This window comes from Oncorhynchus gorbuscha, linkage group LG06 (genome assembly GCF_021184085.1).
Source record: "Oncorhynchus gorbuscha isolate QuinsamMale2020 ecotype Even-year linkage group LG06, OgorEven_v1.0, whole genome shotgun sequence".
NCBI lineage: Eukaryota > Metazoa > Chordata > Actinopteri > Salmoniformes > Salmonidae > Oncorhynchus > Oncorhynchus gorbuscha.
This window is the reverse complement of record NC_060178.1, coordinates 22609609-22636747: the sequence shown is the minus strand read 5'-3', so window position 1 is coordinate 22636747 and position 27139 is coordinate 22609609. Positions and strand designations below refer to the sequence as shown.

Genomic DNA, 27139 nt, shown 5'->3' with positions numbered 1-27139 from the left:
GGTCTTATACAGCTCTTTGAGTGCGGTCTTAGTGCAAGCATCGGTTTGTGGTGGTAAATAGACGGCTACGAAGAATATAGATGAGAACTCTCTTGGTAGATCGTGTGGTCTACAGGTTATCGTGAGGTATTCTACCTCAAGCGAAGCAATAACTCGAGACTTCGAGACTTCTCTCGCGCACCAGCAGATATTGACAAATAGACACACACCCTCACCCCTCATCTTACCAGACGTAGCTGCTCTGTCCTGCCGAAACACGGAGAAACCAGCCAGCTCTATATTATACGTGTCGCCGATCAGCCAAGTCTCGGTGAAACATAATATATTACTGTTTTTAATGTCCCATTGGTAGGATAGTCTTAATCGTAGATTGTCCCGTTTGTTTTCCAATGATTGCACATTGGCCAATAATACAGGCAGTGGTGGTTTACTCACTCGGAGCAGCAACGAGAACTGCCCCTCCCTACCTTCAGGCTATGCTCAAATCCTACATCCCAACCCGAGCACTCTGTTCCGCCACCTCTGGTCTCTTGGAAATCGCACTGTAATTTCCTGGTTGCTAAAATTCTACACCGTTCACTCGATTTCAGTTTGTGAGAAAACAAGCACTGAATAGTGTAGGGAATCATTGTACCATCTAAGTTGTTGGGAAATATCTTTTCAATAACAAAAAATATTGGTTTTATCAACTGGTGGACCCATAGCTGTGGGAAGTACAGTAGGGATGCTGAGGTAGGCTGTGCTGGTAGGCTAGTCTACATTATTACGGATAAGAGCAAAAATATTTATATTTGTCAAAAGGCAATCAAGCATGCTCATTGTGTTACCAGAATAAGACCCTCAATATGTATTGGAAAGGAGCAGAAAGCTCATCACCTTGCACTGTCAACAGCCTGTGAAGTTCATCATAATTTATTTAATCTGTAGCCTAATAAACTGCATAGTTTTCAGAGTTCTCGTGGGAGGGCCACACACCATATCATCACGTGACTCCAAGTTGACTTCGATGTGATGGTTATTATATCAATATTTGCGTATAGAATCGTTTCCATTTCTCGCATAATCAAACACAAAAAGATCCCGCCATGTAAAACGAACAAATTATTTGTCTGCATTTATTAAATTGTACTAAAACTTCCTGTTTCCATCACAGCTGTAGTGATTTTTGTTCATATGACTTCACTAGCATAAAACTGTAGATGGAAACATGGTTAATGACTGCAAAAAAACAAGAATCTACTACTATTACAGAAACACAGAAGTAGTTCCACTATGTGTTTTTAATCTAATTGTATTGGTCACATACACATATTTAGCAGATGTTATTGCGGGTGAAGCGAAATGCTTGTGCTGCAAAGTTGCTTAGGAGCTTGAAGCAGAGCTGCCATGTCAGTGTGCCATCCTGTTCTGTGTATTTAGCAGGTTCAAGGCATTGTTCTCATATCAGTACTTCCACATGTCACAGACCACAGTTTGGATAAATATATCACAGGAAATAGAGAAGAGGAAGACCCTTATTTCCATGTCGACTTCTGTAACAACAGTCTGATGCCAAGCACTGGCAGCAGACGCTAGGGAACACATTCACAGCACACAAATCATCACGTTATACTGTACAAACATTGTCAGTTATACAGACCTCACAGTCAGAAAAGGCCATGAAGACCAGTACACTCACCCTCCGGACTCTGGAGTCACCATCTCCTCCTTCAGGCCAGTGCACATTCAGCTTACAGTATGCCTGAGGCCATGGCAGCAGTTGTAAGACCACAGACAAAGGACAGAAATGACAACCTATTTTCTGTGTAGACCCTATTCCCTACAAACGTAGTGCACTACAGTATGGGGAATAGGATGTCATTTAGAGATTTTCATTTGAGATCAATGCATTATACACAAGCTTGTTTCTCTTCCACCTTAGTGTGTGTTGATGACTTGGTTGTAGATGAGCTCCAGGATCTGAGAGTAGGTCTGGTCTTTGGGTGTGTGGCCTCTCAGAGAGCCCTGGGGGAGAGAGAGGGAGAGCGAAACCAAACAAGTGAGGAGGAAATCTCTGAGGGACAATTCCTAACTGGAGATGACATGCATGACTCCAACTTTACGCAAATGTATCAATGTCAATGAGAGATGTGAGATGATTTGGGTATCATGCACAGATCACAAGTTAGCATCCGGCCCTAAGTGATTAACATGGTGTGGAATCTATGCTACTTGTGTTACATAGCAGTTTCCTGTTGTAAATGGCTTATGTTTCACAGACCTTGATTTTGTCCATCATGGTGGTATCAGGACACCAGAACTGATGGAACTGTACCAGGTCAGGAGCTGCCCTGTAGAAGTCCACCAGCAGCATCTGTGGAACAATAATTGAATACAGTAAGAAGAACACAGTTACAAAATGGCCAATGGTCTACAATTTGAATGAATTTGCATAGGTATGGTCACTATGATGATAACTAAGTTTACAGACAATACCATCTCATTCAGGATGTCACTGGTCAGGAAGTTATCTTGTACATAGGTCACCACCACCACCACCACAGGGATGCCATGGTCATTGGGGCTTTGCTGTGAATGGTAGAATAGTGATAAGTTGGTGTTATAGATGTTTACATGACAGAACTCGCATGTACAGATTCTGGCAGATCTGAAAGGTCATTGATTGTTTTTCACACAAACATCTGTATCATACTGTGGAATTGGCGTGTGTTGATCCATGTCCTGATATTATCAGTGTTACTCTGGCTTACCTCTTCCTCAACAGCAAAGGCCCAATCTCTATTTGCGACAGGGAAATGCTCTTAAACTGTAAGCAAAAAAGCACAACAACAGAGGTCATACATGTTGAAGATCATTACTGTAATGCCAGAGCCTGGGGAATGCAATGTCATACTTCTGACATTGCTCACTGTCTCTGCTTTTAAAGGAAATACTCATGTTGTGTGTTAGTGTCCTATCGTCCTCCAAGGTAGCCCACCACCTCACTGGTGGTCAGGTGACAGTGGAAATCCTGAGGACACATGATCATACATCTGTCATTTTCCCCCAATACAACGGACTCAAACTGTAGTTTTACATTACTGTATTACCACATTACCACATTAGTTATTACCACTGTATGACTTACCATGAGCATCACGTTGCTGCATACAGCACATTGAAAGGCTGGAATCTCTTGATGGCTGAGAAAGCTGATAATCCCACCAACGTGTGTGGACCCCTGTCGATATAAAGTATGTGTTTAATTGTTGACGCTTACTTATATGCATTATATGCATTATTGAGACAGGCTGGGATAAGCACAAATATACCTTGCAATCCTGGTACCCAGAGTGCTGTATCTGATGGGGATGATCTCTCTGTCTCCTCCCCTGGGCACAAGGCTGATATCTGTTAGAGGGAGCCCATTAGATACATCTTTCTCATATCACTCTCTACCATACATAGTTTAAATTACATAATGCCATTTCTCCAGATTCTTGGTGGATTGAATGTCTCACCATGCAGCTCAGGTTTGTTCTTCCTGCTCTTGTCACCTGTTGGCAATGCCGTCTTTCCCTCTTCCTCATCTCCCATCGCGTCATCTTCTACCTCGCTCACTAAGCTCTGACATCACAGGACGAGGGAGGGTTTGAGATGCCAGTATTCTACAGTGCTTCTCTCCCTCCAAATCTCACTCTTCCAGCATCCCTTCCTTTTGAGGCCTCTTTTCCTGTAGAGCTTTGTTTCCGTATCAATAAACCTCCCTCTTTTTCTCCTCCTCACCATGTCTGCGCTGGGCTGGTACTTGTGCAGCCAGCTGGTCTTGTACTGCACTCGTTTCTGGCCCCTGTAGCGCACTGAGGCCCACCCACAGCCCGACTTCTTAGCAGGGTTGACCAGGCGTTTGCAGTGTGTGGCCCAGGCACTGGGAGAGTTGAAGGTCTGCCCCGTCTCCACCCAGCAGATCTTCCCATCGTTAAACAGGTCACCTAAAAACTTTTTACCCGAGGGAGGGAGGGAAGGATGCAACTTTAGGCTGGTGCTGGCGACATTATGTAGTGAGGTCCATACAGAAGTGGTTTGTCGAGATCGGTGTGAAAGAACTTGACTGGCCTGCACAGAGCCCTGCCTCAACCCCATCGAACACCTTTGGGATGAATTGGAAAGCCGACAGCGAGCCAGGCCTAAACGCCAGGCCCTGACCTCACTAATGATCATGTGGCTGAATAGAAGCAAGTCCACACAGCAATGTTCCAATATTTGGTGGAAAGCTTTCCCAGAAGAGTGGAGGCTGTTATAGCAGCAAAAGTGGACCAACTCCATATTAACGGCCATGATTTTCGAATGAAAAGTTTGATGAGCATGTATCCACGTACTTTTGGCCATATAGTGTATTTGTGTATGGACATGTATTATGATAATCAGTTACAGGTGCATTACCAGGTAGTAAATTGACAGCACTCCATCCCCAGGCTCTACCAGGCTGTCCTTCAGCAGCACTCTCAGGGTAATGCATCTCCTCCTCAGCAGGGAACCACAACCCGAGAGGGTTCTCGGGTCTGACTACGCTCCTCCTCTTCCTCTCCTCCATGACCTGTGGAGACAAGGGTGGCTCAGAGTCTGTGAACACAGACACACTCACATATTTGAAGCATTATGCATTTGTAAGCCATTCAATAGAAAGGTGATCTCTTAGAGCCAAGGACTGCCATTCATCCACAAAAAGAAGTCCAACAAATGATTCCCTCTGAATTTGTTATAGGGGTCATGACATCTGAGATCAAGAAGTCACCCAGTGACCCACATAAATCACTGTCAATGTTGAAATGTAATAATCTGTTGGACGTTACATTTAAAGTTGTTTGACATAGCTAATTTGTTGTCACTTTTGATCATTTGTGATAGCCCTAATTCATGTTGTGGCTTTTGTGAGACAGCGTCTGTTTATATGGTTAGTAAGAAAAAAAGAAACGCAGAAGGCATTCCATATAGGGATAAAATAGTAGCCTACTGATTTGATCTAATTGTATTAATTACCACTATTACATTTAAAGATGGATGCGCGTTGTTCTTTATTCTTGGCCATTGGTTATTCATCCGCAACTCGAGGCCTGCTCCTCGAGATGAATTTCACTCAACATTTTAATTAAAATAATCTATTATTCTCACCCATTTCCATGAAAGCGTTTGAGAGCCGCTAGAGGTTTTCTTTTCACCCACTTTTGATCAATGCTCAGAAGGGTTCAATAATCACACTTTGCCACACTGGCTGGCAAGCTATTATGCAATTATGCAAAAACATAACATGAACGCGTCTGCAGTGTAGTGTTGTGGTGTTTTAATGTCAATTCCTCATTTTTCTTTCTCCCTCATTCCCGTCCTTGTCACTCTCCCCGTAAACTAAAGCGATGTTTCTTTGATCATATAGGTTATATCTCATTGTAAACTATTTGCTGTTCAGTCGCTATCAGACACCGTTTGTTATAGTCAAAAAATATATTTATCTATCCATTAGTATCCATTAGTAATTACATAGTATTGAATCAGATATAAATTCCTGCTTACGGAAAGATAGTGTCGCTGGGTGCTTTGAGATAGCCGCTATGTGGCCAGTGTGCCCATTCGATTTTGCTTCAAGCAAAAATAAAATATTTATCCCCCACTAGAGAATTTCCTCTTCCAGTGCCACGCATCTAATCAAATCAAATGTATTTATATAGCCCTTCGTACATCAGCTGATATCTCAAAGTGCTGTACAGAAACCCAGCCTAAAACCCCAAACAGCAAGCAATGCAGGTGTAGAAGCACGGTGGCTAGGAAAAACTCCCTAGAAAGGCCAAAACCTAGGAAGAAACCTAGAGAGGAACCAGGCTATGAGGGGTGGCCAGTCCTCTTCTGGCTGTGCCGGGTGGAGATTATAACAGAACATGGCCAAGATGTTCAAATGTTCATAAATGACCAGCATGGTCAAATAATAAGGCACAGGCAGAACAGTTGAAACTGGAGCAGCAGCACGGCCAGGTGGACTGGGAACAGCAAGGAGTCATCATGCCAGGTAGTCCTGAGGCATGGTCCTAGGGCTCAGCTTCTGCCAGAGAGAGAGAGAAAGAAAGAGAGAAAGAGAGAATTAGAGCATACTTAAACTCACACAGGACACCGGATAAGACAGGAGAAGTACTCCAGATATAACAAACTGACCCTAGCCCCCCCGACACATAAACTACTGCAGCATAAATACTGGAGGCTAAGCCAGGAGGGGTCAGGAGAAACTGTGGCCCCATCCGATGATACCCCCGGACAGGGCCAAACAGGAAGGATATAACCCCACCCACTTTGCCAAAGTACAGCCCCCACACTACTAGAGGGATATCTTCAACCACGAACTTACCATCCTGAGACAAGGCCGAGTATAGCCCACAAAGATCTCCACCACGGCACAACCCAAGGGGGGCCACCAACCCAGACAGGAAGATCACATCAGTGACTCAACCCACTCAAGTGACGCACCCCTCCTAGGGATGGCATGGAAGAGCACCAGTAAGCCAGTGATTCAGCCCCTGTAATATGGTTAGAGGCAGAAAATCCCAGTGGAAAGAGGGGAACCGGCCAGGCAAAGACAGCAAGGGCGATTCGTTGCTCCAGAGCCTTTCCATTCACCTTCACACTCCTGGGCCAGACTACACTCAATCATATGACCCACTGAAGAGATGAGTCTTCAGTAAAGACTTAAAGGTTGAGACCGAGTTTGCGTCTCTCACATGGGTAGGCAGACCATTCCATAAAAATGGAGCTCTATAGGAGAAAGCCCTGCCTCCAGCTGTTTGCTTAGGAATTCTAGGGACAATTAGGAGGCCTGTGTCTTGTGACCATAGCGTACCTGTAGGTATGTACGGCAGGACAAAATCAGAGAGATAGGTAGGAGCAAGCCCATGTAATGCTTTGTAGGTTAGCAGTAAAACCTTAAAATCAGCCATTGCCTTGACAGGAAGCCAGTGTAGGGAGGCTAGCACTGGAGTAATATGATCAAATTCTTTGGTTCTAGTAAGGATTCTAGCAGCCGTATTTAGCACTAACTGAAGCTTATTAAGTGCTTTATCCAGGTAGCCGGAAAGTAGAGCATTGCAGTAGTCGAACCTAGAAGTAAAAAAAGCATGGATTAATTTTTCTGCATCATTTTTGGACAGAAAGTTTCTAATTTTTGCAATGTTACGTAGATGGAAAAAAAGCTGTCCTTGAAACAATCTTGATATGTTCGTCAAAAGAGAGATCAGGGTCCAGAGTAACACCGAGCTCCTTCACAGTTTTATTTGAGACGACTGTACAACCATTAAGATTAATTGTCAGATTCAACAGAAGATCTCTTTGTTTCTTGGGACCTAGAACAAGCATCTCTGTTTTGTCTGAGTTTAAAAGTAGAAAGTTTGCAGCCATCCACTTCCTTATGTCTGAAACACAGGCTTCTAGCGAGGGCAATTTGGGGCTTCACCAAGTTTCATTGAAATTTACAGCTGTGTGCCATCCGCATAGCAGTGAAAGTTAACATTATATTTTTGAATGACATCCCCAAGAGGTAAAATATATAGTGAGAACAATAGTGGTCCTATAAACGGAACCTTGAGGAACACCGAAATTTACAGTTGATTTGTCAGAGGACAAACCATTCACAGAGACAAACTGACATCTTTCCGACAGATAAGATCTAAACCAGGCCAGAACTAGTCCGTGATTCCTCGCCTCTTTCCTCCTCACGATGTTCCTTCAGCTCTAAAAGAAGAAAATTAACCAAACAAATCAGGTGGAGGCCAGCAAAACCACCTACAAGTAAACCCTCACTGTGACAATAGGCCTAGGCTACTTATTGGCACCATACATTCGGTTTAGGCCTATTATATTTCCAAACTCGCACTCCACACTGCCCTTTCCCACCTGGACAAAAGGAACACCTATGTGAGAATGCTGTTCATTGACTACAGCTCAGCGTTCAACACCACAGTGCCCACAAAGCTCATCACTAAGCTAAGGACCCTGGGACTAAACACCTCCCTCTGCAACTGGATCCTGGACTTCCTTACAGGTCGCTCCCACATCTGTCACACTGATCCTCAACAGAGGCCCCTCAGGGGTGTACTCCCTGTTCACCCACGACTGCGTAGCCAAGCACGACTCCATCATCATCATTACGTTTGCTGACAACTAAACTGTGGTAGGCCTGATCACCAACAACAATGAGACAGCCTATATGTTAGGAGATCACACTGCCAGGACAACAACCTCTCCCTCAACATGAGCAAGACAAAGGAGATGATCGTGGACTACAGAAAAAGGGGGGCCGAAAATGCCCCCATTAACATTAGCAGTGCTGTAGTGGAGTGGGTCGACAGTTTCAAGTTCCTTGGTGTCCACATCACCAACAAACTATCATGGTCCAAACACACCAAGACAGTCGTGAAGAGGGCACAACAACACCTTTTCCCCCTCAGGAGACTGAAAATATTTGGCATAGGTCCCCAGATCCTCAAAAATCTCTACAGCTGCACCATTGAGAGCATCCTGACCGGTTGCATCACTGCCAGGTATGGGAACTGCTTGGCATCCTACCATAAGGCGCTACAGAGGGTAGTGCGTACGGCCCAGTACATCACTGGGGCCAAGCTTTGTGCCATCCAGGACCTATATACTAGGTGGTGTCAGAGGAAGGCCCAAAAAATTGTCAAATACTACAGCCACCCAAGTCATAGACTGTTCTCTCTGCTACCACATGGCAAGTGGTACTGGCGCACCAAGTCTAGGTCCAAAAGGCTCCTTAACAGCCTCTACCCACCAAGCCATAAGACTGCTGAACAATTAAACAAATGGCCACCAGGACTACTTACATTGTCCCCCCCTCGCCTAAATGTACAAATTACCTCGACTAACCTGTACCCCTTGCACATTGACTCGGTACAGGTAGCCCCTGTATATAGCCTCGTTATTGTTATTTTATTGTGTTACTTTTTTATTTATTTTTTACTTTCGTTTATTTCGTAAATATTTTATTTTCTCTATTTCTTGAACTGCATTGTTGATTAAGGGCTTGTATGTAAGTAAGCATTTCGCGGTTGTATTCGGCGCATGTGACAAATCAAAATTGATTTGAATTCCAGCCCTTTAACTGGGTGTAGAAAGTGGGAATACCCTGCATTGATGGCTTTTTTTGTTACGGTAGTTCCCGCACTCGCGGAAACGTTTTGTTAAAATGCCAGAGCCCGTCCTTACCTGGAAAATGTGTATGGCCCAATGTGTGAAATAGACCAAGGAGTGTTTAGCCTGTTGTGGGCGTGTTTGGAGACAGACACTTGCCTTGAGTCGAGTGTCACCTGCAGTCGCCTGCCTACTACAGATCAACGGAGAGTGCAATTACCAGCAAAAATAGTTTCCAGTCGAGAGGAATCTCAGATGATAATTGAGCAGAAAACAAAAGCTTTTCCAAATTTCACCTTGGACTACTAACCAAACCTTATGGTGCTACTCTGACAGGAACTCTCGCACTGAAAATATATATTTACAATTTCTCACTTTTTTTGAAGCCAATTACTCCACCCAGGTGTTGTCAAATCACTTAACCAGGAGAGCAGGAAACGATTGTCCCCGTGCGTAAACTCTGCGTCCGTGCACGACACTGATGGCGACCCCCAAGCGAGCCAGACGACGGAGCAACCATTTTACACACTGCTACTACGAAGGATACCTGGAGAAGAGATTATTCAACGACACGGTATAAGGATTTTGTGATAGATCCATTTCGTCTATGTTTGTTGTCAGTAGCGGTGTGTGGGTAAAATCACTGGAGTAATTGCGTTGTTTGCTCTATACCCTTTTAGTTCATACTCCGTGATATATAGGCAGGACCGGATTTGGCACACTGTGACTAGCCTAATGATGAATATGAGGCCATAGGCTACTCACAGGGATGGTCGATGTGCTCGTCGTGATAATAGACTATCTCAAGATGAGCTACTTTGAAAAACAATGCTGCGGTTAGCTTCAAATTGGAGGTTGATGAAGATTTTGTTTTGTTTCTACAGGCAGATTAGTCTTCTCTTTTCAGTAGTTAGGCATGTGCTTGTCAACCTACATTTTTCACAGTATTGTATTTTGAAATCTCCAAAAGACAAACTGACAGCTGCAACCAGCAATAGAAATATATTCCACATATGGCAGGACTGGCATACTTTGCTAGTGTACGGATCATGGCGCGCATGCTGCCCACACAGCGGTCTTTCTGACTGTAGGCATACCGGTAACTGCCAAAATAAAGGAAACACTTGAGTAAACAAGAATATAAAGTACGGTGTGGGGTGCATTTTCCTGGCATGGTTTAGGTCCACTTGTAAGAATATTTGCAAAAGTGGATTGAGGCTGTTCTGGCAGCTTGTGGTGGCTTAACACCCTTTTAAGACACTTTATGTTGGTGTTTCCTTCATTTTGGTAGATACCTGTATGTGCTTCATAAAACTTAATCCACACTTTTTGGGATAAACTATTGATCCTCTGTGGCTAAATTATGCTCTCTGGTGTATTTTGAAAATTGAGAGCATGGTTGTATAAAAAATTATTTTAAAAATGTCACAAATTGCTATACAGAAACCCAGCCTAAAACCCCAAACAGCAAGAAATGCAGATGTAGAAGCACGATGGCTAGGAAAAACTCAGTAGAAAGGCAGGAACCTAGGAAGAAACCTAGAGAGGAATCAGACTCTCAGAATGAGGGGTGGCCAGTCCTCTCCTGGCTGTGCGGGTTGAGATTATAACAGTACATGGCAAAGATGTTCAAACATTCATAGATGACCTGCAGGATCAAATAATAATAATCACCGTGGTGGTAGAGGGTGCAACAGGTCAGCACCTCAGGAGTAAATGTCATTTGGCTTTTCATAGAAGAGCATTCAGAGTTAGAGACAGCAGGTGCGGGACAACGTAGCAAGTCTGGTGAACAGGTCAGTGTTCCATAACCACAGGCAGGACAGTTGAAATTGGAGCAGCAGCATGACCAGGTGGACTGGGGACAGCAAGGAGTCATCAGGGCAGGTAGTCCTGAGCAATGGTCCCAGGTCTCAGGTCCTCTGGGAGGGAGAGAGAGAGAATTAGAGGGAGCATACTTAAATTCACACAGGACAACGAACAAGACAGGAGAAATACTCCAGACATAAGACTGACCCTAGCCCCCCGACACAAACTATTGCAGCATAAATACTAGCGGCTGAGACAGGAGGGGTCGTGAGACACTGTGACCCCGTCTGTAGAATGTATGCACACATGACTGTAAGTCGCTTTGGATAAAAGCGTCTGCTAAATGGCATATTATTATTATTATTACGATACCCCCGGACAGGGCCAACCAGGCAGGATATAACCCCACCAACTTTGCCAAAGCACAGTTCCCATACCAACTAGAGGGATATCTTCAAACCACCAATTTACTAGCCTGAGACAAGGCTGAGTATAGCCCACGAAGATCTCCCCCACGGCACAAACCCGAGAGGGACTCCAAACCCGGACAGGAATCAGTGGCTCAAGTGACGCACCCCTCCTAGGGACGGGATGGAAGAGCACAAGTAAGCTAGTGACTCAGCCCCTGTAATAGGGTGAGAGGCAGATAATATAGGTGGAGAGAGGGGAAATGGCCAGGCAGAGACAACAAGGGTGGTTCGTTAATCCAGTGACTTTGCGTTCACCTTCACACCCCTGGGCCAGACTACAGTCGTGGCCAAAAGATTTGAGAATAACACAAATATTAATTTTCACAAAGTTTGCTGCTTCAGTGTCTTTAGATATTTCTGTCAGATGTCACTATGGAATACTGACATATAATTACAAGCCTTTCATAAATGTCAAAGGCTTTTATTGACAATTTACATGAAGTTGATGCAAAGAGTCAATATTTGCAGTGTTGACCCTTCTTTTTCAAGACCTCTGCAATCCGCCTTGGCATGCTGTCAATTAACTTCTGGGCCACATCCTGACTGACGGCAGCCCATTTTTGCATAATCAATGCTTGGAGTTTGTCAGAATTTGTGGGTTTTTGTTTGTCCCACCCGCCTCTTGAGGATTGCCCACAAATTCTCAATGGGATTAAGGTCTGGAGAGTTTCCTGGTCATGGACCCAAAATATCGATGTTTTGTTCACTTTTGCCTTATGGCAAGGTGCTCCATCATGCTGGAAAAGGCATTGTTCATCACCAAACTGTTTCTGGATGGTTGGAAGTAGTTGCTCTCAGAGGATGTTGGTACCATTCTTTATTCATGGCTGTGTTCTTAGGCAAAATTGTGACTCCCTTAGCTGAGAAGCAACCCCACACATGAATGGTCTCAGGATGCTTTACTGTTGGCATGACACAGGACTGATGGTAGCGCTCACCTTGTCTTTTTTCCGGATGCCCCAAACAATCGGAAAGGGGATTCATCAAAGAAAATGACTTTACCCCCGTCCTCAGCAGTCCAATCCCTGTACCTTTTGCAGAATGTCAGTCTGTCCCTGATGTTTTTCCTTGAGAGAAGTGGCTTCTTTGCTGCCCTTCTTGACACCAGGCCATCCTCCAAAAGTATTTTCCTCACTGTATATGCAGATGCACTCACACCTGCCTGCTGCCATTCCTGAGCAAGCTCTGTACTGGTGGTGCCCCGATCCTCAGCTGAATCAACTTTAGGAGACGGTCCTGGCGCTTGCTGGACTTTCTTGGGCACCCTAAAGCATTCCTCACAACAATTGAACCATTCTCCCTGAAGTTCTTGATGATCTGATAAATTGATGATTTGGGTGCAATCTTACTAGCAGCAATATGCTTGCCTGTAAAGCCCTTTTTGTGCAAAGCAATGATGATGGCACATGTTGCCTTGCAAGTAACCATGGTTGACAGAGGAAGAACAATGATTCCAAGCACCACCCTCCTTTTGAAGCTTCCAGTCTGTTATTCAAACTCAATCAGTATGACAGAGTGATCTCCAGCCTTGTCTTCGTCAACACTCACACCTGCGTTAACGAGAGAATCAGTGACATGATGTCAGCTGGTCCTTTTGTGGCAGGGCTGAAATGCAGTGGATATGTTTTTTGGGGATTCAGTTCATTTGCGTGGTAAAAAGGGACTTTGCAATGAATTGCAATTCATCTGATCACTCTTCATAACATTCTGGAGTATATGCAAATTAACACCATACAAACTGAGGCAGCAGACTCTGTAAAAATTAACATTCATGTCATTCTCAAAACTTTTGGCCCCGACTGTACACTCAATCATAGGAACTACCAAAGAGATGAGTCTTCAATAAAGACTTATGGTCGACCGAGTCTGTGGGCCCAGCCCCTGACTCACACATTTGAACAGTCACATTTATTTATTATGCAGTTTATAATTTATTTTGTATAGGTAAGTTACCCAGGTAGGCCCCCTACCTCCTCTCCTCCCCATCTGATGATTAGCAGAGCGACATCAGGCTGTCTATACTCATTGAGAGCAGCTCCTGAGTCTTCATATGGTTTGCGGTTGCAGTGAAAAAAATATTAAATATACACTGCTCAAAAAAATAAAGGGAACACTAAAATAACACATCCTAGATCTGAATGAATGAAATATTCTTATTAAATACTTTTTTTCTTTACATAGTTGAATGTGCTGACAACAAAATCACACAAAAATGATCAATGGAAATCAAATTTATCAACCCCATGGAGGTCTGGATTTGGAGTCACTCAAAATTAAAGTGGAAAACCACACTACAGGCTGATCCAACTTGATGTAATGTCCTTAAAACAAGTCAAAATGAGGCTCAGTAGTGTGTGTGGCCTCCACGTGCCTGTATGCCCTCCCTACAACGCCTGGGCATGCTCCTGATGAGGTGGCGGATGGTCTCCTGAGGGATCTCCTCCCAGACATGACTAAAGCATCCGCCAACTCCTGGACAGTCTGTGGTGCAACGTGGCGTTGGTGGATGGAGCGAGACATGATGTCCCAGATGTGCTCAATTGGATTCAGGTCTGGGGAACGGGCGGGCCAGTCCATATCATCAATGCCTTCCTCTTGCAGGAACTGCTGACACACTCCAGGCCACATGAGGTCTAGCATTGTCTTGCATTAGGAGGAACCCAGGGCCAACCGCACCAGCATATGGTCTCACAAGGGGTCTGAGGATCTCATCTCCGTACCTAATGGCAGTCAGGCTACCTCTGGTGAGCACATGGAGGGCTGTGCGGCCCCCCAAAGAAATGCCACCCCACACCATGACTGACCCACCGCCAAACCGGTCATGCAGGAGGATGTTGCAGGCAGCAGAACGTTCTCCACGGCATCTCCAGGCTGTCACGTCTGTCACGTGCTCAATGTGAACCTGTTTTCATCTGTGAAGAGCACAGGGCGCCAGTGGCGAATTTGCCAATCTTGGTGTTCTCTGGCAAATGAAAAATGTCATGCACGGTGTTGGACTGTAAGCACAACCCCCACCTGTGGACGTCGGGCCCTCATACCACCCTTATGGAGTCTGTTTCTGACCGTTTGAGCAGACATGCACATTTGTGGCCTGCTGGAGGTCATTTTGCAGGGCTCTGGCAGTACTCCTCCTGCTCCTCCTTGCACAAAGGCGGAAGTAGCGGTCCTGCTGCTGGGTTGTGGAGGAGGCCGTAGGAGGGCAACGTCTCCTTATGTACTGGCCTGTCTCCTGGTAGCGCCTCCATGCTCTGGACACTACGCTGACAGACACAGCAAACCTTCTTGCCACAGCTCGCATTGATGTGCCATCCTGGATGAGCTGCACTACCTGAGCCACTTGTGTGGGATGTAGACTCCATCTCATGCTACCACTAGAGTGAAAGCACCTCCAGCATTCAAAAGTGACCTAAACATCAGCCAGAATGCATAGGAACTGAGAATTGGCCTGTGGTCCCCACCTGCAGAACCACTCCTTTATTGGGGGTATCTTGCTAATTGCCTATAATTTCCACCTGTTTTCTATTCCATTTGCACAACAGCATGTGGAATGTATTGTCAATCAGTGTTGCTTCCTAAGTGGACAGTTTGATTTCACAGAAGTGTGATTGACTTGGAGTTATATTGTGTTCCCTTTATTTTGTTTTAGCAGTGTATATAAGGCTTGACTATGCCGTTCGGCCATCGGTCATCCATATATTTATATGTACATATTCTTATTAATTCCTTTACATTCCTTTACACTTGTGTGTATTAGGTAGTTGTGAAATTGTTAGTTTTCTTGTTAGATATTACTGCATGGTCGGAACTAGAAGCACAAGCATTTCTCTACACTCGCATTAACATCTGCTAACCATGTGAATGTGACCAATAAAATTTGATTTGATTTACACTACCATTCAAAAGCTTGGGGTCACATAGAAATGTCCTTGTTCTTGGAAGAAAAGCACATTTTTTGTCCATTTAAAATAACACTAAATTGATCAGAAATACAGTGTAGACATTGTTAATGTTGTAAATTACTATTGTAGCTGGAAACAGGTAATTTTTTTAATGGAATATCTACATAGGCGTACAGAGGCCCATTATCAGCAACCATCACTCCTGTGTTCCAATGACATGTTGTGTTAGCTAATCCAAGTTTAGCATTTTAAAAGGCTAATTGATCATTAGAAAACCCTTTTTCAATTATGTTAGCACAGCTGAAAACTGTTGTCCTGATTTAAAGAAGCAATACAACTGGCCTTCTTTAGACTTGTTGAGTATCTGGAGCATCAGCATTTATGGGGTCGATTACAGGTTCGAAATGGCCAGAAACAAAGACTTTCTTCTGAAACTCGTCAGTCTATTCTTGTTCTGAGAAATGAAGGCTATTCTATGCTAGAAAAAATAGCCAAGAAACTGAAGATCTCGTACAATGCTGTGTACGACTCCCTTCACAAAACAGTGCAAACTGGTCCTAACCACAATAAAAAGAGGAGTGGGAGGCCCCGGTGCACAACTGAGCAAGAGGACAAGTACATCAGAGTGTCTAGTTTGAGAAACAGTCACCTCACGTCCTCAACTGGCAGCTTCATGAAATAGTACCCGCAAAACACCAGTCTCAACAATAACAGTGGAGAGGCAACTCTGGGATGCTGGCCTTCTAGGCAGAGTTGCAAAGAAAAGCCATATCTCTGTCCAATGTCTGTGTTCTTTTGCCCACCTTAATCTTTTCTTGTTATTGGCCAGTCTGAAATATGGCTGTTTCTTTGCAACTCTGCCTAGAAGGCCAGCATCCCGGAGTCGCCTCTTCACTGTTGACGTTGAGACTGGACAGACAATTTTTACGCGCTTCAGCACTCGGCGGTCCCGTTCTATGAGCTTGTGTGGCCTACCACTTTGCGGTTGTTGCCCCTAGACATTTCCACTTCATAATAACAGCACTTACAGTTGACCGGGCAGCTCTAGCAGGGCAGAGATTTGACGACCTGACTTGTTGGAAAGGTGGCATCCTATGACGGTACCATGTTGAAAGTCACTGCTTTTCAGTGAGGCCATTCTACTGACAATGTTTGTCTATGGAGATTGCATAGCTGTGTGCTCAATTGTATACACCTGTCTGCAACAGGTGTGGCTGAAATAGCCAATTTCACTAATTTGAAGGCGTGTCCACATACTTTTGTATATATTTTTTAAATAAAAATAAACCTGAATCAAATCTAATTTTAATTGTCACATGCGCCGAATATAACCGGTGTAGACCTTTCCGTGACATGCTTACTTAAAAAGCCCTTAACCAAAAATGTAGTTTTAAGAAAATAGATGTGAGAAAATATTTACAAAATAAATGTAATAAATATATTTTTAAAAGTAACACAATAACAATAACGAGGCTATGTACAGTGGGTACCTGTACCGAGTCAATGTGCGGGGGCACAGGTTAGTCATTTATATACTGCTGCTCTACTAATCATCAGATGGGGGGAGGAGAGGAGGTAGGGGGCCCACATGGGGAACTGGGGTGCCTGTCTTGATTGGGTAACTTATAAATATTACCATAATAAATAAATGTGACTGGTCAATTGTGTGAGTTGGGCTGGGGTCCAAGAGGCAAAAAACATACAAATACCAACCACAGGAGCCCGCTCTCAATGTTCACAATACAGCAGAGAGCATAATTTAGCCACAGAGGATAAATAGTTTATAAAAAATAACTGTGGATTAATTTTTATCACAAGCACATACAAGTATCTGCCAAAATAGTAATGTCTTAAAAAGGTGTTGGGCCACAAGCTGCTAAAAAAAATGAATGTGTCACTTTGTGCTGAAAGCCACCTGCCTTCCTCCATTACATTTACATTCGAGCCATATAGCGTACGCTCTTATCCAGAGCGACTTCCAATTAGTGCATTCATCCTAATATAGTTAGGTGAGATGACCACACATCACAGTCCATTTCACAAGTACATTTCCCCTCAAAGTAGTTATCAGCAAAGTCAGTGCCAGTAGGAAAAATCAAGTGCATGTTTAATTTTAATTGTTGTGTCAAGAGACTGATGGCTCAAATGATGCACATTTTCCTTACTGAAAAACATACTGTGATTTCCGTAACTGATTGGAACTAGCAAACCAGTTCAGTCAGCTCCAATGATTACTGTCAACACTCTTTATAATGTCAGTAGTCCAGCTGTTACACAACGGTATGACATGAACTATGGATAATGAGTTCAAGGTTCTCTGAATCAGAAATTCTTGTCAATTGTCATTGTCTTGGGTATCTTTCACCATTTCTTTGCCAACAAGTCTTAAATCTGTCTGTCTGTCCAGGCATCTCGGAGACTATGGACATGCTTGTGTGGGAACACTCTTTTCTTCTTCAACAACACTAAAGACAACGATGTGAGTTACCTGAATGTAATGGGCAAGAGAAGGGGGCTATGATGGGACAGTGGTACATTAAATAGAGAAAAGAACAGTGGTGAATGTATTGCAGTTGGGGACAATCCAATATTTCACCTACTTGTGTGTGTGTTTTTAATAGTATGTTGAGAAACTGGATCTCAGTGACGTCATGTCCTTGACAGATGACTGCAGTGGAGATAGAAACCTGGAGGCAGCAGGATTCCTCCTGTACATGAAGGACGAAGAGATCCAAATCACTGTAAGGACATAGGGGACTGTTTTCATCGTCTTTATGCAACATTATTGTGTTTAATGGTTTCACTCCCTCCCTCCCTCTCTCTACAGGCCCCAAGTCTAGAGGCTCGAGAACTATGGAAAGGTTTCATCTATTGTGTAGTTGAGGTTAGTGAATCAGGATCCAGTTCATTCACAACCATACCGCATATTTTCAGTATGATTGTTTTTTCTGCTAATACCTGGTCAGTAAACTGAGAATAATACCTTTATCTCTGCTCTGATTGCCCTGGTGAACAACAAACAATGATATCAAAAGCGAATTATGCTATCACAAAGGGACTTTTCCTTTTCCTGGCAGTGATTACGATAATACTTTTTTAAGCGTGACCTCTCTCTCTCCTTCCTCCTTCTCTCTCTTTCTCTTCCTCTCGCTCTTTCTCCTTCCTCGCTCTCTCTTTTTCATCCTCTCTTTCCTCTTCTCCTTCCTCCTCTTTCCTCCTCGCGCTCTCTCTTTCCTCCCGCGCTCTCTCTTTCCTCCCCGCGCTCTCTCTTTCCTCCCCGCGCTCCCTCTTTCCTCCCCGCCCTCTCTCTTTCCTCCCCGCCCTCTCTCTTTCCTCCCCGCCCTCTCTTTCCTCCCCGCCCTCTCTCTTTCCTCCCCGCGCTCTCTCTTTCCTCCCCGCGCTCTCTCTTTCCTCCCCGCGCTCTCTCTTTCCTCCCCGCGCTCTCTCTTTCCTCCCCGCGCTCTCTCTTTCCTCCCCGCGCTCTCTCTTTCCTCCCCGCGCTCTCTCTTTCCTCTCCGCGCTCTCTCTTTCCCCCGCGCTCTCTCTTTCCTCCCCGCGCTCTCTCTTTCCTCCCCGCGCTCTCTCTTTCCTCCCCGCGCTCTCTCTTTCCTCCCCGCGCTCTCTCTTTCCTCCCCGCGCTCTCTCTTTCCTCCCCGCGCTCTCTCTTTCCTCCCCGCGCTCTCTCTTTCCTCCCCGCGCTCTCTCTTTCCTCCCCGCGCTCTCTCTTTCCTCCCCGCGCTCTCTCTCTCCTCCCCGCGCTCTCTCTCTCCTTCCTCCCCGCGCTCTCTCCTTCCTCCTCGCGCTCTCTCCTTCCTTATCCTTCCTCTTCTCTTTCCTCTCTTTCTCCTTCTCTGTCCTTCCTCTTCTCTTTCTCCTTCCTCTCTTTCTCCTTCTCTGTCCTTCCTCATATCTCTGCACTTCCTCATCGCTCTCTCCTTCCTCCTCTCGCTCTCTCTTTCCTCCTCTCGCTCTCTCTTTCCTCCTCTCGCTCTCTCTTTCCTCCTCCTCTCGCTCTCTCTTTCCTCCTCCTCTCGCTCTCTCTTTCCTCCTCCTCTCGCTCTCTCTTTCCTCCTCCTCTCGCTCTCTCTTTCCTCCTCCTCTCGCTCTCTCTTTCCTCCTCCTCTCGCTCTCTCTTTCCTCCTCCTCTCGCTCTCTCTTTCCTCCTCCTCTCGCTCTCTCCTTCCTCCTCTCGCTCTCTCCTTCCTCCTCTCGCTCTCTCTTTCCTCCTCTCGCTCTCTCTTTCCTCCTCTCGCTCTCTCTTTCCTCCTCTCGCTCTCTCTTTCCTCCTCTCGCTCTCTCTTTCCTCCTCTCGCTCTCTCTTTCCTCCTCTCGCTCTCTCTTTCCTCCTCTCGCTCTCTCTTTCCTCCTCTCGCTCTCTCTTTCCTCCTCTCGCTCTCTCTTTCCTCCTCTCGCTCTCTCTTTCCTCCTCTCGCTCTCTCTTTCCTCCTCTCGCTCTCTCTTTCCTCCTCCTCTCGCTCTCTCTTTCCTCCTCCTCTCGCTCTCTCTTTCCTCCTCCTCCTCTCGCTCTCTCTTTCCTCCTCCTCCTCTCGCTCTCTCTTTCCTCCTCCTCCTCTCGCTCTCTCTTTCCTCCTCCTCCTCTCGCTCTCTCTTTCCTCCTCCTCCTCTCGCTCTCTCTTTCCTCCTCCTCCTCTCGCTCTCTCTTTCCTCCTCCTCCTCTCGCTCTCTCTTTCCTCCTCCTCCTCTCGCTCTCTCTTTCCTCCTCCTCCTCTCGCTCTCTCTTTCCTCCTCCTCTCGCTCTCTCTTTCCTCCTCCTCTCGCTCTCTCTTTCCTCCTCCCTCCTCTCTCTTTCCTCCTCTTCTCTCTTTCCTCCTCCTCTCGCTCTCTCTTTCCTCCTCTCGCTCTCTCTTTCCTCCTCCTCTCGCTCTCTCTTTCCTCCTCCTCTCGCTCTCTCTTTCCTCCTCCGCTCGCTCTCTCTTTCCTCCGCCGCTCGCTCGCTCTCTCTCTCTCTCTCTCCTTCCTCCTCGCTCTCTCTCCTTCCTCTTCTCGCCTTCCACCTCTCTCGCCTTCCTTCTCTCTCTCCTTCCTCCTCCCTGCTCTCTTTCCTCATCTCTCTCTCCTTCCTCCTCTCTCTTCCTCTTAGTTATTTTTATCTCTCTGCATTCACAGACAGTATAATGTCAGTATTTATTGGCATTGTATAATTATATATGTGGGGAATTTGATAGGATTATACAACATAGCTCATCCAATATTGTCTCAGAAATGCTGTGTTTCATGGTTTTTGGTCTAAATTACAGTATTAAACAGTCCCTGTGTGTCTCTCCCTCCAGCTGTCAATACCCATCTCACTCAACCTGCTGCCTGGCCAGATCCACATGATGAGGGAGACAGTGGAGACAGAGCGGGAGAGACGGAACAACCTGTCCCTTGCTGCAGCATCTAGCTCCAACCTCAGTCTCGTTGAGGGCATGCCTGCGTAAGCATACACTAAACTCATGGATTTTGCCTAACTCTGTATAGGCTTTGATTTCCTCTGTTCAGATGTGTTATATGTGGATGGTCTGTGTGCAGGTGTTACCAGCCAGTGTCTCGTATCGAGGCAGAGATTATGTTGGAGAGACACTCTGACCGTGGGAACCTGCTCCTGCGGCCCAGCAGGGACGGAGTCTCATTGGCTGTCACCACTCGACAGGACCTCAATGGGTATGACCCCCCCCCCTTTCCCCTCAATTCCCGACAATGATATCTGCAGTGCATTCAAAGAAAATGCATGTCACGTGATCATTTGATTAATAGTCCATGATAGGCCACACATGCTGAATCGCGTGAAGAGAAGTGCATACTTATTTGTTGATGTGACAGATTCCAGTAGATAGATTGATTATTACTTCTAATTCATTAATGTGCCACTCCTTGATAACGTATCTCTCTTCGGTCAGGTCTGTATTCAGACACTATCGCGTGGATAGGAAACATGACGGAGGATACACATTCGATGTAGAGACTCCAGTGAGTATTTCAAAGGGATTCCTGCTTCCTCCTTCCTGAATACACATGCTTGTCAACTGCCACACACAATACTTTAATGCAAAATATTACATTTAAAGAAAGTTATTTTCTTTATGGCAAATAACAATGTTGCACTTTTCCTCAATCTAAACTTATGAAAGTGAATTCTCGTTATGACCCTAGAGAGGCATTGAACCTCAGGTTAACCCAAAAGGAGGGCGTGATAAGGGAGACTGATGAAATATTCCACAGGTACTCACAGGACAATAAACCATAACAGATGGTCTTTGCCTGCACCTGTTTTCTCCTGATTTACAGACAACTCAATCAGTATGATAATACATCTTACCTTTATTGGTCCTTCCTGAAGTGATGAGCGTGACAAGGCCTGAGTTCCGCTGTAGGCGATCTCTGAGATTTTAACTCTGATTGATTGCTGGAACATTGTGTACTAAATGTTTCTCTAAATGAGTCATGTTGACTCGGTCTGTTTTCAGGCATAGGCTGCACTCACACAGGCAGACTGATTCTGATACCGGCCAATTCTGATCTTTTTTCTACTAATTGGTCTTTTGACTAATCACATCAGATCTTTTCACAGCAGATCTTTTTCAGAGCTGATCTTATTGGTCAAAATACCAATTAGTGAAAACAAAGATCCGATTTGAGCTGCCTGTCTGAATGCAGCCATATTGACAGGCTGTTTTCAGCTGTGGTGTATGCAGTTTGTTAATGATATGGGTTCTGCCTGTAGATCCCCTGTGCCACACTGCATGGTGTCATCGACTGTCTTGTGGAGAAGACTAATGGAGCTCTGACACCCTTCATTATGGAGGGACCCTACGAAGAGAGCATCAGTAAGAAAGAGCACACACCCCATTTACTACCATTTATTCTCTCGCTCTCTCTCTCTCTCTCTCTCTCATTCTCAGTTTTTCCCTGGGTTTCTGTTAATTGTCCATCTTAAGTTAAATATGGCTCTGGCTTATCAGTCGTGTTGGTCATAACATTAATACCTGCTGTCTATGCAGCGTTTGTTCAGGCAAATGAGGAGAGTGGAGAGAAGAGTCTGCAGTGCGCCCCCAGTACTCCCATGCCCCCTGTGCCAGTTCCTGCCCTCCCTCCCAAACCAGGTATACAGACCTCCCTTACTGGGACCTCCTTAACGCTGTTAACAATCACACACACCTTTACAATGGCACCATGTTGGCTTTACATCAAGAGTATCCTCTCTAACCAACTTTACAACTATAGCTCTCATTAAAATAAGGAATTGGCCGCTAACACACATTTCTGGACAGGTAGACAAGACCGGTAGTTCATTTGCGTGGTGTTAGACTATATGATGTAAGACCACGGGAAAGGATCTGATCCTAGATCTACTTGGCAACTTCTTTCTCAAGCTTCAAATGATCAATGTTTTGCCTTAGTAATGACCAGATTCAATGAGTTGTAATGGAAAGGGGACATAAAAGGAATATTGTGTTTTAATCCCAGGTCCACGAGAGCGTGTGCCAACTCCAGAGTCTGAGTCAGATAGAGGGGAGATCCTTTACCTCAATGACACCCGTGACTACTATCATTCCTCTGTCCCCCCTGCGCTCCATCTTCCAACACACTTCAGGTATGACTTCATTCCTCACCCTCTGTTGCTATTCCTGTTTGTGTGCTTTTCTAGAGCAAGAAAAGGAAGAAGGCACTGCAGTGCAGGCTGCTCACCCCCTTCAGCCTCCTCCCACACCTTTTCGTCTGCCAAGTGAGTCCCACTATCTTAAAACTACTGGTACTTTAGGAGAGATTGGGGTGAGTTGAGACCCCTTTTTTTTCTTGGAAACCATGCATTTTATCATTTAACCAAATATTTAGGAAAAAGTCATCATTTCATGGAGTCTGAAGGAAGAAACCACATGGAAAATGTGGGAAGCAAGTTAGATCCAATAAACTGATTTTCACAAATTTTCACAAAGATTTTTTGATGCTTGTATCAAAACAAAAGTATATCATTTTAAGATTGTTCTGTACTTTAGATTGGGTTTCTATAACCTACAATATGAGGTCCTAAACCTAGCATGAAAGTGCATCCTTGTAGCTGTGTGGGCTAATATATTCCAAATATTTGCCATGGGGGGGAGTTGAGGAATTGGAATGTCGAGCAAATTGGAATGTCGCGCAAATTGAAGTGTCAAACCGATTTTCTACAATGCGATTTTCTGGATTTTTGTTTTAGATCCCGTCTCTCACAGTTGAAGTGTACCTATGATAAAAAAAATACAGACCTCTACATGCTTTGTAAGTAGGAAACACTGCCGATTTTGCAGGTTATCAAATACTTGTTCTCTCCACTGTATGTAGGTACCCTATGGATGCAAAAATATGTGGACACCCTTTCAAATGAGTGAATTTGGCTATTTCAGCCACACCCGTTGCTGACAGGTGTATAAAATTGAGCACTCACCCATGCACTCTCCATAGACAAACATTGGCAGTAGAATGGCTTTCAACATGGCACCGTCATAGGATGCCAGCTTTCCAACAAGTCAGTTTGTCAAATTTCTGCCCTGCAAGAGCTGCCCCGGTTTACTGTAAGTGCTGTTATTGTGAAGTGAAAACGTCTTGGAGTAACAATGGCTCAGCCACAAAGTGGTAGGCCACACAAGCTCACAGAATGTGACTGCCAGGTGCTGAAGCACGTAACGCGTAAAAATGGTCTGTTCTCGGTTGCAACACTCACTGCCAAGTTCCAAACTGCCTCTGGAAGCAACGTCAGCACAATAACTGTTCGTCGGGAGTTTCATGACATGGGTTTCCATGGCTGAGCAGCCACACACAAGCCTAAGATCCCCATACACCATGACAAGCGTCGGCTGGACTGGTGCAAAGCTCATTTCCACTGGAGCAGTGGAAATACGTTCTCTGGAGTGATGAATCCCGCTTCACCATCTGGCAGTCCTGCAGATGAATCTGGGTATTGGTCATGTAATGTATCTTTGTTAGAAAGAATACTATATTTCCCTTGTCGTAGGGATGCTGAATCATGTAGATAATGTCTCCACTCTCCCCGACTACTCTAACAATCTCGGTCAATAACAAACTGAAAGGCATTTCATGAACTATTGGAGTAACAATGACTCAGCCACTTATAGCTGAGCTTACGGTTAGTCGACCTTCATCAGAGCATATCTCCACAAACAATAGTGGAACAGATAAAGCCATACAGCGAGCCAGAGGTAATTGCAAACACCTGATGTAATCTAAAGTACCCAAAAGGGCCACGAGATGTAATATCAGATAGAAATACAGGATAGAACAGAATGTTATAGATGTATTTCTACTAGAACAAACCACACGTACACAGGGAATGTGGTGTTAGCATAAGGAACCTATACTCTCAAGGAGAGGGCAATAAAGCTGAAAAACAGCAAAAGAAAGATGAGGAAAACCTATAAAAGGGAAAGGGCGGACACCTAGTCAGTTGTATAGGGAAAGGGGGGACACCTAGTCAGTTGTATAGGGAAAGGGGGGACACCTAGTCAGTTGTATAGGGAAAGGGGGACACCTAGTCAGTTGTATAGGGAAAGGGGGACACCTAGTCAGTTGTATAGGGAAAGGGGGACACCTAGTCAGTTGTATAGGGAAAGGGGGACACCTAGTCAGTTGTATAGGGAAAGGGGGACACCTAGTCAGTTGTATAGGGAAAGGGGGACACCTAGTCAGTTGTATAGGGAAAGGGGGACACCTAGTCAGTTGTATAGGGGAAGGCGGACACCTAGTCAGTTGTATAGGGAAGGGGGATACCTAGTCAGTTGTACAGGGAAAGGGGGATACCTAGTCAGTTGTACAGGGAAAGGGGGACACCTAGTCAGTTGTACAGGGAAAGGGGGACACCTAGTCAGTTGTACAGGGAAAGGGGACACCTAGTCAGTTGTACAGGGAAAGGGGGACACCTAGTCAGTTGTACAGGGAAAGGGGGACACCTAGTCAGTTGTACAGGGAAAGGGGGGACACCTAGTCAGTTGTACAGGGAAAGGGGGGACACCTAGTCAGTTGTACAGGGAAAGGGGGGACACCTAGTCAGTTGTACAACTGAATGCATTCGACTGAAATGTGTCTTCTGCATTTAACCCAACCCCCCTGGATTAGAGGGGGGGGGGGGCTGCCATAATCGACCTCCACGTCATCGGGAACAGTGTGTTAACTGCCTTGCTCAGGGGCAGGCACGACAGATTTTTACCTTGTCAGCTCAGGGATTCGATCCAGCAACCTTTCGGTACAACACTATATACAATGTTTGTGCAGAATTTGTACTTAAAATATCAAAGGGACTGGTTTTGTGGAACCACCCGTATTATGGCACTTAGTTTCGTTGTTTTTTGTTTCTTTTTTGGGTAGCTGCTTGTGTGACACTAAATCTTCCCTTTTGGAATTGATCAATCAATGAAAACATTCTCCCTTGTGTTGTAGAAGCTGAGAGGAAGACCCTGAAGCCACCACTGATGCCCCCTGTTCCGACACCTCGTACCTCCCCCAGCACCTCTACAGATACCCCTGACGCCAGGTTGAGACGCCTCGCTGTAAATTCTGTTCCACTAGACGTTGTGGCTCAGAGTAGGTCAACCGTTTTGGTTCTGTCTTTTCATTTAGAAGAGTTCCAACCATCTACAATATGATTATAAGAAGTAATTGCTCAGGGAACTTAAACCCCTAAATGCTGGTTTCTTGACTCTCTTGTCTTCCTTTCAGCCATATCTGTGGAGCTGAAACTGAAGTTGGAGAAGAGGTTGGCGCATCAACAGTGACTTCTCCTGGCAGCTATTCCATCTGCAGGTGAAAAAACCGACTACAACACTGGCCTCGCAACAAATTGGGAACACTCCTTCAACTCTCTACTACTGCCCCAAAGCTTGATTAAAATTGGCCCGACTAGGGCCAGTTAAGTGCTGTCGCTTATGTAAATTACAGTTCAAAGAATGTCTGATGGGTGATGAATGCCGTTGGGTCAAATTCTCCCAGAGAATCTGTCTGTAGTCCCATTTATACCTGGTGCTAACACGCACCCTTTGTCCTGATCTTGCCCACATTTTTAGACTGGTGTAGATGATTAAAAGGCACATTGTAGTCAGGCATGCATTGTCTTGATATCAATCAAGTGTAAACAGATCTGGATGATCAAACAATTGAAATAATCATTATACCATCCTCTAGTGTTGTTGACAGAACCTTTGTCTTAAAATAAATACCTGTCAAATAATTTGCATACAGGGAATCTGGTCACATTTAAGACCATGTGTAAACACGACAAACCTTGATCAGATAGTGATTGGATCATATTGATCAGATCATGAAACTCACATGTTAGCACAACGTGTAAACAAAGCTAATGTCTCTAATAGACAGACCGACATGGGCTGTGTTTCCCTCCACCTGGCCGCCTCCTACCCTGGGCTGCGTGCCTGGGTCTCTCCCGAGCTCGCTGTCAGCTCAGACTCTCAGAAGATGAATGCCTTATCGATTCCTCCTTCCTGGATCGTTTCATCCAAACCACACACTAGCAAATTAAGACTGTAAATCGGCATGTAAATGTCACATTATTCACACCATGTATTTTTCTCTATAATCCAATAGGCCGACAGTATCAAATATTTGTCTATACCGGTCAGTGTTTGGCTCTTAAGTTTTGTCTTCTGATATAACACTACCATCTTTACCGGGAGCATTATATCTCTCTGTTCTATGTCAGAAAAGTAGTGAACCCAATGTGTCCTGATTGAAATAAAACGAATTGCAGGGATTATATCCTGTCTATATTCTTGTGAGAACAAAATGTAGTAG

At 44.9% G+C, this 27139-nt stretch overlaps 2 protein-coding genes across 6 annotated transcripts; one reads left to right on the top strand and one right to left on the bottom strand.

Moving 5' to 3' along the window:
- Positions 1 to 1083: 1083 nt before the first annotated feature.
- LOC124037703 (MPN domain-containing protein-like) lies at positions 1084 to 4416 on the bottom strand. 4 transcript variants are annotated; one of them, XM_046352677.1, is made up of 9 exons: positions 3766 to 4416; positions 3501 to 3606; positions 3312 to 3390; positions 3128 to 3220; positions 2751 to 3010; positions 2476 to 2568; positions 2261 to 2353; positions 1917 to 2004; positions 1084 to 1741 (listed from the first exon to the last, which is right to left on the bottom strand). In XM_046352677.1, exons 1-4 carry the CDS (start codon positions 4366 to 4368, stop codon positions 3136 to 3138), a joined length of 873 nt encoding a protein of 290 aa, XP_046208633.1. In that variant the 5' UTR covers positions 4369 to 4416; the 3' UTR covers positions 1084 to 1741; positions 1917 to 2004; positions 2261 to 2353; positions 2476 to 2568; positions 2751 to 3010; positions 3128 to 3135. The 4 variants fall into 4 exon arrangements, with proteins under 4 accessions (XP_046208633.1, XP_046208635.1, XP_046208634.1 ...); XM_046352679.1 differs by having other exon boundaries at positions 1084 to 2004; positions 2751 to 2806; positions 2910 to 3010; XM_046352678.1 differs by having other exon boundaries at positions 1084 to 2004; positions 2751 to 2806; positions 2934 to 3010.
- A 4876-nt stretch (positions 4417 to 9292) lies between these two features.
- Positions 9293 to 27101, top strand: LOC124037701 (signal-transducing adaptor protein 1-like). Of its 2 annotated transcripts, none has more exons than XM_046352672.1 (13): positions 9293 to 9736; positions 17748 to 17819; positions 17962 to 18081; positions 18168 to 18224; positions 20632 to 20777; positions 20873 to 21004; positions 21241 to 21310; positions 22065 to 22167; positions 22342 to 22443; positions 22808 to 22879; positions 22989 to 23066; positions 25772 to 25915; positions 26051 to 27101. In XM_046352672.1, the coding sequence occupies exons 1-13, from the start codon at positions 9644 to 9646 to the stop codon at positions 26104 to 26106; spliced, it is 1245 nt and encodes a 414-aa protein (XP_046208628.1). In that variant the 5' UTR covers positions 9293 to 9643; the 3' UTR covers positions 26107 to 27101. The 2 variants fall into 2 exon arrangements, with proteins under 2 accessions (XP_046208628.1, XP_046208629.1); XM_046352673.1 differs by having other exon boundaries at positions 9667 to 9736; positions 18005 to 18081.
- Positions 27102 to 27139: the final 38 nt, after the last annotated feature.